The sequence below is a fragment of the Rhinatrema bivittatum genome, chromosome 14 (assembly GCF_901001135.1).
Source record: "Rhinatrema bivittatum chromosome 14, aRhiBiv1.1, whole genome shotgun sequence".
NCBI lineage: Eukaryota > Metazoa > Chordata > Amphibia > Gymnophiona > Rhinatrematidae > Rhinatrema > Rhinatrema bivittatum.
The window spans coordinates 51,105,616-51,122,247 of NC_042628.1; the positions used below are offsets into that span (position 1 = coordinate 51,105,616).

At 45.9% G+C, this 16,632-nt stretch overlaps 1 protein-coding gene across 5 annotated transcripts in view; it reads left to right on the top strand.

The window, feature by feature from the left end:
- LIPE (lipase E, hormone sensitive type) overlaps window positions 1–16,009 on the top strand; it is a 62,833-nt gene extending 46,824 nt beyond the window's left edge. For 4 of the 5 annotated variants that reach the window (XM_029576784.1, XM_029576787.1, XM_029576788.1 and 1 more), the window contains exons 8-11: window positions 761–913; window positions 1,061–1,162; window positions 4,148–4,557; window positions 14,108–16,009. In XM_029576784.1, coding sequence (XP_029432644.1) covers window positions 761–913; window positions 1,061–1,162; window positions 4,148–4,557; window positions 14,108–14,404 — 962 coding nt within the window. In that variant the 3' untranslated portion in view covers window positions 14,405–16,009. The remainder of the gene's footprint in view (window positions 1–760; window positions 914–1,060; window positions 1,163–4,147; window positions 4,558–14,107) is intronic. The other variant, XM_029576785.1, reaches the window with a different exon arrangement.
- Window positions 16,010–16,632: the final 623 nt, after the last annotated feature.

The following is a 16,632-nucleotide window of genomic DNA, read 5'->3' on the forward strand; positions in this document are numbered from 1 at the left end:
TCAGAGCAAAAATATCTTGCCTGCAAGATATCATGGATAGATATTACAGCAAAAGCAGGCTATAATTGAGGTATAGGGCGAATTAGTGATTGAAAGTTTGCGCAGGTTACACTAAGCACAGAATTGAAGTCAAACATTTGAGGATGTGCAGTGGTGAAAGGTTGCTGACAAAGGGTAGTAACTGGTAGATGTGGTGTTGTATGGTTCAACCAAATCCTTGGAAATTAAGATTTGGTTGAAGGAATTCAGACAGGAGTTCAGGCTGTGGGCCAAGGGAAAACAGGGATCAGGGTTCTAGCCGTGGGCCAAGTGCTGCTACAAAGCTTTTAATTTCTTCGGAAAGGTAAAGAGTCTAGCACGAGTCTGACCTCTAGTGGTAGGGAGTTCCAGAGGATGGGGACTTATCCCTGAGAGAGTTCTCTTCCTTGTAGTCGTGAGTTACATTTCATTGGGGGCTAGTACCACTAGGCAGGCTTGTGGTAGCGAGCGCAGTGATTAGAAGGGTGAGTATAAAGGGGTAGTTCATTTTTCTGCCCAGGTTATCTTCTGCTCTCATCTTTGCCATACTGACAACCTTCCCTGCTTCTCTCTGTTTATCTATTCCACTCCTGAGATGCTGCAGGAAACTGAGGGCTGTGAGTTTACATGTCCATTATTGCTACATCTATGTAGATTTGTGTTGGGAGTGGAAGAGCTGCAGGGAGCAATGTGTCTACATAACTTGCTGTTTCTCATATTCTGGGGTCCTCTCACCCTACAGGTACAGAACCCATGCAGGCCGAGGACTCTGACACATGCAAGCTGAATACCATGAGCCTGGTGAAGCGGGACACGGCGCTATTATTCCGGGACCTGCGGCAGGGTGCCTCTGCCTGGATCAGCTCTTTGCTGGAGAACAGGAGAGGGAACACAGGTAAACAACAGACCCCAGTCCTCCAAAGCTGCCCAAGTCTGTTATCACTACTAGTCATCCATTCTTCCACCTTTCCTCCCTAACCTCCTCCTCTTTTCCTTCTCCCTTCATGTGTCTCTGCTCTCAGTTTTAGTCTTGTCTCTGCAGTGAGTACCCGCCTATGGGCGTGCCTCAGGCGACCTTTGGCCTTTCTGATGTGTTTCCTGCGTGTTGAGAAGCAGCCTGCCTTTTCTAACACTCTGATTTCTGGTAGGACGTCACCCCATCTCAACTCACCACATGTCCCACCGCCTCATTATGCTGCTTCTCTATTGGTGGACGGTGTTGCTGCCCCATGAATCATGTGTTACAAACCCTGCTTTCCTGTTTGGTGACTGGCATGACTGGCACATGGCTTATCTGACGGGAACCCTTTGGTTGCTGCTTGCATTTCTAGATTAGGTGCTATGGATGTGGCTTCCTCAGATGCTTTTATTTGCTCCTGCCCCCACAATCTGTGCTCTTTACCCATTCATGTAACGAACGGCAACATCCTCCGCTTTGTCAAAGCCTGTCAGCGGGAAAGCAAAACACAAATTCTCTGATTATCAAAGAAGGGGTGAGTGGGAATTTCGGGGGAGGGGAAAACAGATTGTTGCCTTTTCCCAATACACATAGGCTAGAAAAGCACCCTACCACCTAATCAAATGTTTATTTATTTATTTGTTGAGTTTTATATACCATCATTCAGTGAAGCCATCACAACGGTTTACAAGATTCAAAAGGTATTTTCTTAACAAATGTGAATTAAGGATACATATTATAAACGAAAAGTTAATCTTTTTTATAGTCCAGAAAAAAAAATCATTTTTGATTTTGATATGTGACTGTCAATCCAAATTTTTAGTTTCATGGAGCATTTATTGGATTGACAGTCACATTTGTCCATATGATTAGGTAGTAGGATGCTTTTCTAGCCTATTGATATTTTTTCACTCTACAGTGGAGCTTTTTTTTCCCAGTACATAGCATGACATGGGCACGTAGGATTCCTATGTGCTATATGCAGATAAGGAATTCAGCAGATTGCATCTCTCTGTGTGTGCTCAGTATCTGTCTCTCTCCTCTCCTCCTCCATAAGGGGCTTAGGATTTAATGACTGCCTCTCTATTAGTGTTTTCCAGTCCTCTCCTGTAAGCACACCTAACAGATTATGGAAGTGATGGCCAACCTTGGTCCTCGAGAGCCACAAACAGGCTAGGTTTTCAGGATACCCACAATAAATATGCATGAGAGAGATTTGCATGCAATGGTGGCAGTGCAGTTATTTACTCTTTCAGATAGTAGAAAGACTAGGGGGCACTCCATGAAGTTAGCATGGGGCACAGTTAAAACTAATCGGAGAAAGTTCTTTTTTACTCAACGCACAATTATTTATTTCTTTATTTATTTCTTTATTTAACAGTTTTATATACCGAAGTTCTGGTAGCAAAATTACTAATCACTTCGGTTTACATTACAACAATAGAGTGACAGTATATAGAATAATGTCTTACAATGAACAAGGTAAATAGAACTTGGAAAAATAAATAATAATAACTTACAAAGGGCAAGGAGAGTAAATAAATACAAAATATTTTTTTAAACTCTGGAATTTGTTGCCAGAGGATGTGGTTAGTGCAGTTAGTATAGCTATGTTTAAAAAAGGATTGGATAAGTTCTTGGAGGAGAAGCCCATTACCTGCTATTAAGTTCACTTAGGGGTAGATTTTCAAACCGCGCGATTTGGCGTACTTTTGCTGGCGCATCAGGCGCAAGCAAAAGTACGCGGGATTTTAGTAGATACACGCGTAGCCGCGCAAATCCTGGATCGGCGCGCGCAAGGCTATCAATTCCGTATAGCCGAGCCGCGCCGAGCCGCGCAGCCTACCCCCGTTCCCTCCGAGGCCGCTCCGAAATCGGAGCGGCCTCAGAGGGAACTTTCTTTTGCCCTCCCCTCACCTTCCCCCCCCCCCCCCCTTACCTTTGTTGGGGGATTTACGCCTCCCGGAGGGAGACGTAAATCCCCGCGTGCCAGCGGGCCGCTAGCGCGCCGGGACGCGACCTGGGGGCGGGTCCGGAGGGCGTGGCCACGCCCCCGGACCGCCCCGGGCCGTAGCCACGCCCCCGGGCCCGCCCCCAGAACGCTCCCGACACGCCCCGAAAACGCCGCGCGGTTCGGGCCCGCCCCCGACACGCCCACCCCCTCAGAAAACCCCGGGACTTACGCGAGTCCCGGGGCTCTGCGCGCGCCAGTAGGCCTATGTAAAATAGGCTCACCGGCGCGCAGGGCCCTGTTCGCCTAAATCCGCCCGGATTTGGGCGGATTTAGGCGAGCAGGGCTCTTAAAATCCGCCCCTTAGAGAATAGCCACTGCCATTAGCAATGGTAACATGGAATAGACTTAGTTTTTGGGTACTTTCCAGGTTCTTATGGCCTGGATTGGCCACTGTTGGAAACAGGATGCTGGGCTTGATGGACCCTTGGTCTGACCCAGTATGGCATTTTCTTATGTTCTTATGCAAATCTATCTCGTGCAAATTCATTGTGGATATCTTGAAAACCTAGCCTGTTTGTGGCTCTTGAGGACCGAGGTTGGTCACCCCTGAGATATGGTTTTCAGGCTAACCATAATGAATATCTGTGAGATATATCTGCATACGGTGGAGACCCAGTGTATACAGACCTATCCTGAAAGCCAAACTGATTAGATACATCTCCAGGAGAGGGTTGGAAAACACAAATCTAGATGTTAATGTGGTGACCCCTCGATGTTATAAATCTGTACACACCCCCACCAAGAACTTGGAAAGAAGGGGAGGTAGCCTGAGACAGGAACTGCTTACATGCGTGTGTACACCCCAACTCTTAAGAGGATGAGAGGAAGAGTAAAGACAATAATTTCTTCACATGCATTGTGTAAACAAAGATACCCATTCTCAGAACATGGGGGGGAGGAGCATAAAGACAGCTCTTCTTTCACATTCGTACATACACACACACACTATGCATGCATGTGCATGCAGGCTTCCAGGGTCCAAAGGAATGGAGCAACAGAAGGAAGACTAGATAATTATTCTCTCTTTACTCACACACATACTCTGCAGATCATACATGTACACACCTCATCTCAGGGCTGCAAGGAATGGAGAGAAGAGACTGGGGCAGTGATTTCCTCCCACACACATGTTACAGTTCTTCATGCTTGGATTTCAGATTCCGTGCGGCAGAGCGTGTCGGAGGCTGCCTTTAGTGAGGACCCAGTTGTCTGCTGCACTGGCACCGTGAAAAGCAAAACCTGCCAGGACTTGTGGAAGCATAGAATCATGGACAATGTGGAGTGCACTGCAAGGCCAGAGGCTGCCCAAGAAGATCCAGAGGGCCTGGGAGTGAGCTTCTTCCTGCCCGAGGAGAACAAGAGGGAGGAGAAAACTCCTATACAGCAGGTGGACAGTGAGGAACGTGTTGCTCTCCTCGATTTCCCGGAGGGCTTCCAGCCACTGCGCTCTGATCAAAGTGCGATCAACCTGAAACTGCAAACCTCACCTATTGTCAAGAACCCATTCATGTCTCCGCTGCTTGCCCCTGACAGTATGCTGAGGGGATTGCCACCTGTTCACCTCGTGGTGAGTGCCTGGGGAGGATCCTGGTGAGAAGAGGGATCAGAGAGCCACCCCCATGGGAGTTCTCTCTCCTGGGGAGGGGAGAGAGAGGAGACCTGAGAGGAGGATATCTCAAAGGAGGAGGGTGGATATTTCTTGGGAACTATATGTTCTGAAGAAGGGAGATGAGGGACATCTACATATTACAAGTAAAAGTATCTGCTTTCTTCTTATCCTGCTCTTTAACTAAACCCATGCCCCTTTTAACTGTTACTCATCATCCTTCAGACCAGCCCAGACATGTAGGATTTGTTCCTCCCAACAAACAGATGGAGGCAGAGTGCCACCTTTGACCTGGCATTTCTCTTCCCTATATATCCCGGCACAGCAGGGGAAGCAGCAGGAGGTCTCTGCCTCCAGCAAATGGTAGGAGTCTCTGTGGGGGAACAGCCTTTTTTTAGGGTTGATTTTCCCCAGTGGTAGCTGGGGCCGAATCAAGGGAAATGGTGGATGGATAGCCTGGGGAGACTGATTGTCCCGGGGCAATCAGACTCATTAGAGACTTGCATTTACCCCTTGAAGAACACCTGCACAGCGATAAGGTAAAAAAAGGAATTTGCAGAGCAGTTCCCCCCCCCTCAGCTCGCAGCAGTGACTTGGCCTGTTACCAGCCCCTCCCCCCCCCCCCTCCCCCATGGATCCGAGGCACATGGAGAGAGGCAGGAAATGCGGTAGATGCTTCAATGGCAGGGGAGAAGAAAAACAACCAATAAGGGCTGAATAACATAGTCTGGGTAAAACAAATAAGCATGTTTGTAGCTTGCTTATTGCGGCGGTTACTTCCCCTACTACCCCTAACTAATCAAGCTTGATATTTCACTTGGATGCAGCTCCATCACTACTCTCTACATTAATGGTGGGGGTGGAAGGGAAAATAGAACCAAAGAGCTAAGAGAAACAGATAAGTATGAGAAAATGTGTGAAGCTTGCTGGGCAGACTGGATGGGCCGTTTGGTCTTCTTCTGCCGTCATTTCTATGTTTCTATGTCTCTATGAGGTGAGTACCAAGTGTGATGGTAGTTTGCAGGAAGGTGATGAGAAAAACAGAACTTTAGCCAGAGCGTGCATTTCCTGAGCACTGGAAGAGTTCGGCCATGTTTCCTGAATTTTTTTTTTGTCTGGAAACTCTGTAGCGGTATGATCCTGCCATGCTTCCATGTCATCAGACGTGTCCCGAGTAGAGCATGGAGAGGAGGAGCTGGTAATGCAGGGTCCTAAGGGAGAAGAAGGACAAGACATCTCTACAAACTTTGTATTAATAATGGATAAAGCATATTATGCATTGAAAGACATCCAGGGACCCTAAGGTACTGTGGGGAAGGTTTGATGGACCCTGTATGGAAAAGGCCCAGAATGGAAGCAGGGTCAGATGTGCCCCCAGGAAGCACAACGTTTTTGTTGTCGGCATGCAGGGGAGGATGATTCCTGGGAGGAGGAGAATGAAGGGAAACTCTCCTCAGCTAAAGAAGAGTCAGCTGTTAGGTTGTTTAGAAAGGAGGAGTTGATTGCCCTTATTTCAAACTTAATGAAAGCCTCAAGCTGATGGAGCAATAACCCAGGGAAGTGTCCAAAGGAGATCCTATTCTGGCAGGTATAAGGAAGCCAGCTAAGGCATTCCCAGTGCAACCAGCTATTTAGGAGATGGTGAGTGACTGACTGTGAAATGAGAGAACCCAGATTCACCCCTGAAGATTACAAGGGCAATGAAAAAGCTGTGGCAGCCTGAGAAGGAAAAGTATGTTTATGATACCCATGGTGGACCCAACGGTGTTAGCAGTCACCAGGAGGACGACCATCTCGGTAGATGGGAGATCAGCCTTAAAGGATCCACAAAGAAAGATGGAGGCCTTATTGAAGAAGACATTTGCCTCAAGCGGAGGTCTGTAGGGAGTATGTATCAAGAGCACTGGCATGTTGGATCCAACATACAGAACCAGATGTGGAAGAGGAAAAGCAGGCAGGAGAGAAGAGGCCACCTACCTGGAATCAGGGACAATCTTTTAGGTAGATATCCTGTATGATTTAAATAGGACATCTGCCAAGCAGGCAGTCACAATGGTTATGATTGCGTGCCTTTTGTGGCTGACACTGGTCGTCAGGTTATACATCAAAGCCCTGGTTAAGCAGGAGAGGAATTGGGAAAGGTTGATAAAAGATCTTGGAGAATCAAAGCCCCAGATGCTCCAAGAAGATCGGGGCAGAAGTAGAGGAACCCTTCAAAAGCTACAGTTTACAGTCAGCAGGCAGTACATGCATAGTAGGCCCCAGAAGGGTTAGATGACAAGATCAGTAGGGTGGGGACAGCACTTTCAGAGTAGCAGACAAGGCACCTGGGAGCATGGCACCCAAGGGATGTCTAGAACCAAGGCTGCACAATGATGGTGTAGAGGTCCACTCCTCAATGCCTCCAGACGTTTTACGAGGAGTGGACCCATAATACAGGAGATCGATATGTCTTAGAGATAGTTCAAAAGGGGTATACCCTCGAGCTAGCTGCTCCCATAAGAGAAACATTCATTATGTCCCCATGTAAGTTCCCACACAAGAGAATAGCCATTCAGGCAACCATAGACTGATTGCTGCTGTTGGAAGCAATTATTTCAGTCTCAGAAGCAGAGAGGTAGAAAGGCTGTTATTCCATTTGTTTTATGGTTCCAAACAAGGAAAGTACCTATCGGGCTGTGTTGGATCTAAAAGGAGTCAATCAGTTGCTGAAGATCCCTCAGTTTCGGATGGAGACCCTGAGATCAGTAATGGTGGTTAAGAAAAGGAAAATACTTACTTGTCAGAGGCATATCTGTATATCCCCATCAGGCATATCTGTATATCCCCATCAGGCAGGAGCTTCCGATTTGCGGTGCTGGGAAGGCATTTCCAGTTCAAAGTGTTGCCCTTCAATATAGCCACAGCACCAAGGACCTTCACAAAGGTGATGGCGATAGGGGCCGCTTTTCTTGGCAGGGACGGCGTAAGGGTGCACCCTTAACTAGACAGCTGACTGATTAGAGCCGAGTCTGTCAGGGAGAGCTGCTAGTTTACAGACAAGGTGGCACAGATGCTGAAGTCCTTGGGGTGCATAGTCAACATGGCCAAGAGTCACCTGCAGCCCTCACACTGACTTACCTGGGAGCCCAGTTCGGTACAAGGACAGGGAAGATGTGTATGACAGTCAAAAGGATCAACAACTTACAGGGACAAGTACAAGAGATGTCTGTAGCAATTCCCTAAGCCCGGAAGTACTTACAGATGCTAAGATCAATGGCAGCAGCTATCAAAGTGGTGCCCTGGGCAAGAGCCCACATGCCACCTCTACAGAACAGTTTGTTATCCAGATGTCACCCCAAAGCCTGAATTTCAAAAAGAAGCTACTGGTGCGTCCAGTAGTCCAGAGGAGCCTGGGATGGTAGCTAGTCAAGACTAACCTGGAAAAGGGGACCATTTTGAAGGTACCGCAATGGGTCACAGTGACAATGGATGCAAATGGGACAGGTTGGGGAGTGTACTGCAAGCATCAGATAGCGCAGGGTGAGGGTCTCAGAGAGAGGCAAAGTATCCACTGAACTGCCTGGAGGCCAGGGCCATCATGCTAGCACTGCTACACTTCCTCCCAAGATTGAAGGGAAGGACCGTCAAGCTATTGCTGTGGTATTGTCTGTAAATATCTTATGTGAGCAGACAGGGAGGCACAAGGAGCCAGCAAGTAGCAAAGGAGATGAAGTTGCTGATGGCATGGGCAGAGATTCATCTGCAACATTTATCTGCATATAGAGGAGTAGAGAATGTGAAGGCAGAATTTTATAAGTTATAATTTTATAATCAAGGGGAATGGGAGCTAGGTACGGAAGTCTTTTTCCCAGATAGTAATCAGGTGGGTTTGCCCACACTGGGACTTAATGACAATGTGTGAAAATGTCAAAGCAAATGATTTTTTCAGCTGAAGGAAAGAAGCAGGGCCCTGGGGCATAGAAGCCCTGACACAGAGATGGCCATGAAGCTATCTTTTATATGTGTTTCCACCGTGGCCAATTGTAGTGAAGGTGGTAAGAAAAGTCGCAGACCACTCAGGAAAGTCATGCTGATGACCCCAGACTGGGCGAGGTGGCTATGGTATGTGGACGTTCGGACTTAAAGAGAAGGAGACACTCAGGGAGCTAAGAATATAAGAAATTGCCATACTGGGTCAGACCAAGGGTCCATCAAGCCCAGCATCCTGTTTCAGACTGTGGCCAATCCAGGCTACAAGTATCTGGCAAGTACCCAAACACTAAGTAGATCCCATGCTACTGATACCAGTAATAGCAGTGGCTATTTCCTAAGTCAACTTGATTAATAGCAGATAATGGACTTCTCCTCCAAGAACTTATCCAAACCTTATTTAAACCCAGCTACACTAACTGCACTAACCACATCCTCTAGCAAGGAATTCCAGAGCTTAATTGTGCATTGAGTGAAAGAATTTTCTCCGATTAGTTTTATATGTGCTACTTGCTAACTTCGAGTGACCCCTAGTCCTATTATCTGAGAGAGTAAATAACCAATTCACATTTACCCATTCTAGACCTCTCTCTTGATTTTAAAGACCTCTATCATATTCTCCCTCAACCTTCTCTTCTCCAAGCTTAACAGCCTCTTTAGCCTTTCCTCATAGGGGAACTGTTCCATCCCCTCTGTTATTTTTGATTGCCCTTCTCTGTACCTTCTCCATTGAACCATATCTTTTTTTTGAGATGCGGTGACCAGAATTATACACAATACTCAAGGTGTGGTCTCACCATGTAGTGATACAGAGGCATTATGACATTTTAACTAATAGATCTGAAATTTCATTTTTTTGGTTCTTTCAGAACACTGGGGTTCATACCATCCAGTCCATCTTATTTGCTACTCTTTAGTTTGTCAATCTGGTCTACTACATCTTCCAGGTTCACAGTGATTTGGTTCACTTCATCTGACTCATCACCCTTGAAAACCATCTCCAGAACTGGTATCTTCTCCAACATTCTCATTAGTAAACATAGAAGCAAAGAATTCATTTAGTCTTTCTGCAATGGCCTTATCTTCCCTAACTCTTATCTCCCCTTTAAATCTTCAGTCATCCAATGGTCCAACCAACTCCCTCACAGTTTCTTGCTTCGGATATATTTTAAAAAGTTTTTATTATGAGTTTTTGCCTCTATGGCCAACTTAATTTCAAATTCTCTCTTAGCCTGCCTTATTAGTGTTTTACACTTAACTTGACAGTGCTTATGCTTTTTCCTATTTTCTTCAGATGGATCCTTTTTCCAATTTTTGAAGGATGTTTTTTTTTTGATAAAATAGCCTCTTTCACCTCACCTTTTAACCTACCCTGTAATTGTTTTGCCTTCCTTCCACCTTTCTTAATGTGCGGAATACATTTGGACTACACATCTAAGACAGTATTTTTAAACAATGTCCACGCCTGTTGTACACTTTAACCTTTGCAGCTGCACCTTTCAGTTTTTTTTTCTATTTTCCTAATTTTATCAAAGTTTCCCTTTTGAAAATGTAGTGTTAGAGCTGTAGATTTACATATTGTCCCCCTTCTGGTCATTAGTTCAAATGTTATGATCAGTATTGCCAAGTGGCCCCACCACCATTACCTCTCTTAACCAAATCCTGTGTTCCACTAAGAATTAAATCTAAATTAGCTCCCTCTCTCATTGGTTCCTGAACCAATTGCTCCATGAAGCAGTCGTTTATTCCATCCAGTTACTGAAATAAGGAACAATAGTCATGGAGGGCAGACACTGTTCTGTCTTATAGCATGGCTCTTGAGAAAAGACTACACAAGAGAGAATATTCAGGCAATTTCAACTATGTTGAAAGCTAGAAGAAGATTGACAACCTTAGTATATTATATGTCAGGCAGAAGTAGGTCACACAATCTTTAAAGTGCACTTAGTCACTATCTTCTAAGAATGTTTTGAGAAAGGCCTGGCAGTCAGTTTATTAAAAGTACAAGCAGCAGCCATTACATGTTCCAGGGGTCAAGTTAGGGGAGCTTTTCTAGTGGCGCATTTGAACTTAGTTTACTGTTTTTTTTAGAGGGGCGAAGAATCTTCGCCTGCCTAGGAAATCCACAATTCCACCATGAACATGGTTCTAAATACTCTGGAAAAATGCATTGTTTGAATCTTTGAGACAAACTTTCATAAAGGCCCTGACTCCAAAGATGTTTTTTTCTAGTAGCAATAAGTTCAGCGAGGATTTCAGAGTTACAAGCTTTATTTTGTAGGGATCCCTACCTCACTTTCTCAAAGAAAAAGGTCACAATTAGGCCAGTATCTTTGTTTTTGCTAAAGGTGATGTCTGAGTTCCACCTAAACCAGGTAGTCTCCCTGGCAGGATTCAGGAAGACAGACTATGTCAGCCAGGAAAAGATGCAATTTTTGGATGTCAGGAGGGCCTTCTGGCGCAACCTAAGTGACAGATTCCTTTTGTAGATCACACAGGCTTTTTGTTTTGTTTGCAGGCCCCCATAAAGGAGAGGCGGCCTCAAAGACATCCATTGCACGATGGATCAAATAGACAATCATGATGGCATATATGTAATAAGTAAGGCAGTCTCAGCAGGGCTAAGGGCACACAACATTAGGGCACAGGTGGCATCTTGGGAAAAATGTTAGTGGCACCAGTGGATATTTGTAAGGCAACAACATGGGCATCCTTACATTCATTCAGAAAGTATTGCAGGTTAAACCTTCAGATAAAGAAGGGGGCAATGTTTGCAACAGCAGAGCTAGAAGCAGCTCTGGGATGCTTCCACCCAGGATAGTTACTTGTTAAGTATATCCCACATATCTGGACTGGTCTGCAGGACAATGAGGAAAGTTAAATTAGGTCTTACCTGTTAACTTCCTTTCCTTGAGTCCTGACAGACCAGTCCAGAACCCACCCAAATGGAATATCACATGAGGTCTCAAGAGAAAAAATAGAGGTAAGAGCAGGGTCATTGCGCAAATCCTTTTCAACTCTTTTCTTTCATGTGATGACCTCTTATCCAGATGGTCATTTAGTTTTGGGAGGTTTTTTGGATCTAATTAAATTGTTGGTATAGAGGTTTACAGGAATGATGTGCATTTTGGCTTGGGCAAGATTCTACTGACACCTCCCCTGCTGTATCAGGATATAGGGGAAAGGGACACCAGATGAAAGGTGTCACTCTGTCTCAATCTGCTAGTTGGGAGGAACAAATCCCATGTCTGGACTGGACTGTCAGGACTCAAGGAAAGAAAGTTAGCAGGAAAGACCTAATTTAACCTTTACCCCCTGCCTTTACTGATTGAGCTTCTCTGATTTCCCTTGCCACTGTTGTCATCCTTCTGTGTGATTTCCTGAATGCTCTTCCTTTTGCTGCTGTTTTTTTCTCCTCCTTCATTGGCGATCCATAGCAATGCCCATTCTCTTCTCCTTGGTAACCTGCCTGACTCAATGGTTTGTTGCCATTCCAATGCTCCTTTTTATTGTTCTCCATAGTTCCTTTTGTATCTGTTGATCAGTGGTGCTCAAATTGTTCTTTGGGCCTCCTTTTCCTCTCCAACCAGTCATGTTTTCATGCTATCCCTAATGAATATACAAGTGATTGTATTTGCATGAACTACCTCCAATGTATGCAAATATATCTCATGCATATTCATTAGGAACAACCTGAAAACCCATTTGCTGGGGTTGAGGGAGGCCCAAGGATTGGGTTGAGCTTTACTGGCACTATAATTATTTCTTAAAATTAGCCGTTTTTGAGGTCTAGAACCCTTGTTCTAGTAATTTGGTTCTGATTCAGTATTTACATAGTATGGTGATCCTGGACTCCTTTTGTCTCTTATGTACCATAATATCAGTGATACTGTATGTCAGGCTGATGCAGAAAAGTGCGTTCTGGTGAATGAACACACATGTTTACCTGAACCTCATTGCCGGTGCAGCAAGCAGTTTTAAACTTACAAAATGAGCATTCCAAAATGTGTGGTCAGTTTAGCGCCCTCACATGGAAATTCTGGGCTAATGAGGGTATTAAGTGTGCCCTTCCAATTCAGAGAGGTGTGCTGGCTGAACTCACATATTTTAATGCTGGAAACTTTATGCTTGATTAGAGGTGGTGTAAAGTTTCCAGCATTGCTATCTGGCAATAGATAGACAAAAAAAAAAAAAGATTTTTCCAAGGCTGGCCAGATAGCTGGATAAATACAGACTTATCCAAGTAAGTGGCTGAGGTTAGCTGCTGGTACTTATCCAGCTGAGTATCAGCAACCATCACTGGCCTGACTGCTGGTGGCAGCTCCCTCACTCCCCCTCCCCTTCGAAGTTAAAATATGCATTCAGCCCATGCTGAGCATGTTTTAACTCCAAATGCATTTGCATATCATTAGCTTACTGCAGCGGGAGATTAAATTTGTTTTATCTGTGCTTTAAGAAACTGTGTGCTGGATTTCAGTGCACAATTTTAACACACAGACTGTATGGCAGTAGAAAGTCCAATGTCACCTTGCCATAATTGTGCTCTGCAATTAATGGCTTAAAAGACAACTTGTAGAATTCCAGTACCCTCTGCTTCTAGTTGATTGTGCAGCTGCCCTTCTACTAGATGCAGATTGGAGATATAGATCTATTAAAAGCACATCCAAAGGGATAGCATGCAGTTATGTCCATATCTTTCTTCCCCTTCTGCTGGTGGCCTATAGATTATACCTACAGCACCTCAGCTGCTTCTTGCTCATTTGGTATCTGTGCCTTTTATTTTGTCCCTAACGTAAACTTCTCTTTTTTTTTTTTAACCTTGTCCTGTCTTTTCTGCAGAGAGCATATCCTGGCCTATTCTCCTCCCCGTCCTGATTATCACTGAACCACCCTATCCATGTCTTCTTTCAGCATCATGCCTTCCAACGCAAGGAGTCTGTTGGATAGATTCTGAGCATTTGTACTCCCTACCTTCTCCGCTCTCATTTCCTAGCTGTTTCTTCCTTGGATCTGCACCAAACCCCTCTATGGAATTAGACAGAATTGAAACTCATTTAACCTAGTCCCAGCTGATTTGGAGGATAGTTTATTCTTGTATGTGCTACTAAATGCAACTGCACCTCATGGCATCAAGCCCCATATTTCTGGGCCCCACATTATACATACCTTTGGCATCAGCCATGTCCTTCCTCGTGCCTTGGATTGGAGACAACAGGGTGGGCTCAATGGACTTATTGGTCTGATCTAACATGGCACATCTTATGTAACTCTTAATCCATACTGACCTGGCCTCTGAATCCCATACTGAGTCTCAAAACCCCAATTTGGCCTCCTGCCCCCTCCCCACCTTCTGCAGTTTAGAGTCCTGGCCCCAACTTTTAAGTTTCACAAGCCCTGAGTCTGTGCCAGGTCTCTGCCCCTCAGAGGTAGCGTCACAGTCTCTCACACTTTCTAACTCACACGTTTTGTGTTTTCCGCCTCTGTCTGTAAGCTTGTGTTCTGGACCCTTCACTAATTGTTTTAGTCTTGCCTTCTGCAGGCTTGTGCCCTGGACCCCATGCTGGATGACTCTGTGATGTTTGCCAGGCGGCTGCGGGCCCTGGGGCAACTGGTGACACTGGAGGTGGTGGAGGACCTGCCCCATGGCTTCCTCAGCCTCTCTCAGCTTTCCCGAGAGACCAGAGAGGCGACTGCAGTCTGCATCAAGCGCATCCAGGAAATCTTCGTGGCAGAGCCCCCGCCCCCAGTGATCCGAAAGCACCGTCGACTGGAGAGGATGCCAGCCCTGCCCTACGAAGGGAAGACTCCTGTGGCTGAGCGAGAGATCGGAGCGTAGGATGCAGTGACGTGCTGTCACCTCACTGCAGGAGCAGGGGGACTTGCTGCAGCTGTTCTCCTCGGATCTGGCATCTTGGAGTATGAGGCCTTATAGTCCATTCCCCTCACCAATAAAGTCCATTAATAAAAGGGAAAAAAAAAAGCACAAACCTATTCCAGACTTATGAGGCACAGGCCCTACCGGGGCAGGGGAGAGGCCAGAACTGTGTGCACTACTGCTGCCCGTGATGCCTGGAGTCCATGCTGCTCCTTCCTCCTGCCCCCTTGCCTACTGCTACGGCACATTCTTATACTCCTGCATAGAAAGGCATCTGGGGAAGGACTTACGGAAAAGACAGAGGGGAAGCTGTGTATCTGTGTTTGCTGGGAGAGGTAGCAGAGCCTTTCTATAGTTACTGGTGAGGATGACAAAGGGAGGAGGAGAAGGAAGGTAGGATCCAGTATTGCCTTCCCCTGCACTGTGACTATGGGAAGAAAGCCCACTTTTGTTTGGGGTGGGTGGGTAAACTGGAGTTTGAAACCAAAAATAAGAGCACTGCAGAGCAAAAACCTCACTTCCTGCTGTGAGCTGCTCTTCCTCACGAGAAAACTGGGCCCAAGACACAGGAAGCCTTGGTGTCTCCCTCTTTTTCATCAGGAAACAATGATGGCGCACAATTCCTCTATGCAGCACTTGATTTCAAACCTACCCAAGTGTCTGAATGAGCAAATAGGTACCATTTGTTCATTTCAATATTGTTTGCACAAAGGCCAACTGTCCCAGCATTGGCTAGGAATCAAGCACCGCCAAGCATGTGAGAATAACTGAGCCGGTAGAACTGGCTCAAGTTAGGGGAAAGGGAAACAAGCATCCGATCTTTGATAGCAGCGGGGATGGAGCAGAAGGGTCTGGCAGAGAGCGCCGAGCCATTCTACACAGCGCGATGCGGCCCTGCTCTGGCAGCCCACGGCTGTTCTGCTTCAGTGTAAAAGAACCATAAGGTGGAGCCAAATGTACATTTTTATTGTAAAAAGTGAGGCTCCTGGGCAATGTTCCCTCACATTTTTGAAAGGCTGTGCAAAGACTTTCTTTTTGTACAACTTTTTATAAGCCAAGTCCGGCTCTGTGTAGCGTGAGCCCATATAATGCAAATAATATTGGTATTTCTGGTGCGTGCTAGGTTTTGCTGTGTGCACAGGATTCATGACCTGTGTACACGCCTGCACCGCTTAGAGGGAACAGTGACATTTTAGAACATACTACACTCCTGCTTTTAGTTCTTGTTTTATTTACTGCTCTGGACGGCCTCCTTACAGCCAGGGAGACATTCTAAGGAATCAAAGGTGAAACCAAACTGGCTGACTCAGCCAAGGAACTGTCCTGATAAGTGGAGTACATCTGGCCACTGTGCGCCTGAGAGAAGGTGTTCACAGTGACTGGCCAGTTCCTGGTTGTGTAGCTGCTAAAGTGCACCCCCTCTGAAAGGACTGAGGGTTTCCTCAAGAGATGGACCAAAAGCCCCTGCCATACTTCTGTACCTCCAGGATTTCTTTTTGCACAGTGCTTCTATGAGCTTTGGAAAAAAAAATAGTGTTTTGTAAATAAAATAGACAAATTATTTAATGTATTGATTGCAGTTCTCCATTCCTGGCATGCTTTGGCAGTGCTTGTGCTGGGCGTTAGATTCTCTACTAGTCTTGGACCAGGAGGTGTCAGGATATGGGCTTTGGATGAGCAGACTGAATAGGCAGCTGGGCATCACTTGTAACAAACCACCAACAGACATTAATTAGTGCTTGTAGCATTGTGCAATATTTACCAATACCTGAGTATAGCATGTCCTGCTGAGGCCCCATGTACACCTAAAGCTTGGCCACAGTGCAGTCCCAGGGCACATCTAAAAAGAAATCTTGGATTGAGTTCCCCACTAGCTCTTTGTCAAAAGTGATGGAGTGAGCCAGTTCATGTTTTACTGCATTGCATGCTGGGACATGTAGTTCCTGCCTTACTCAGAAAAACTGCAACTACAAGCCCAAAAATGCATTTTGGGGGGGTGGGAGGGAGAGGAGGAGGGTAAAAGCAGGGCTAGCTCATCCAATCCTTTATGTCCGTGTGAGAAGGAATGTGTGTATGAGAAAACGAAACCCAGTCCTACTGCACTAGAATGCGCCCACTTCTCAGAGCACATAGGCTTATGGGTGCTAGTACCAGTTCCAACCAAACACAGTAGATGATGGCAACAAAAC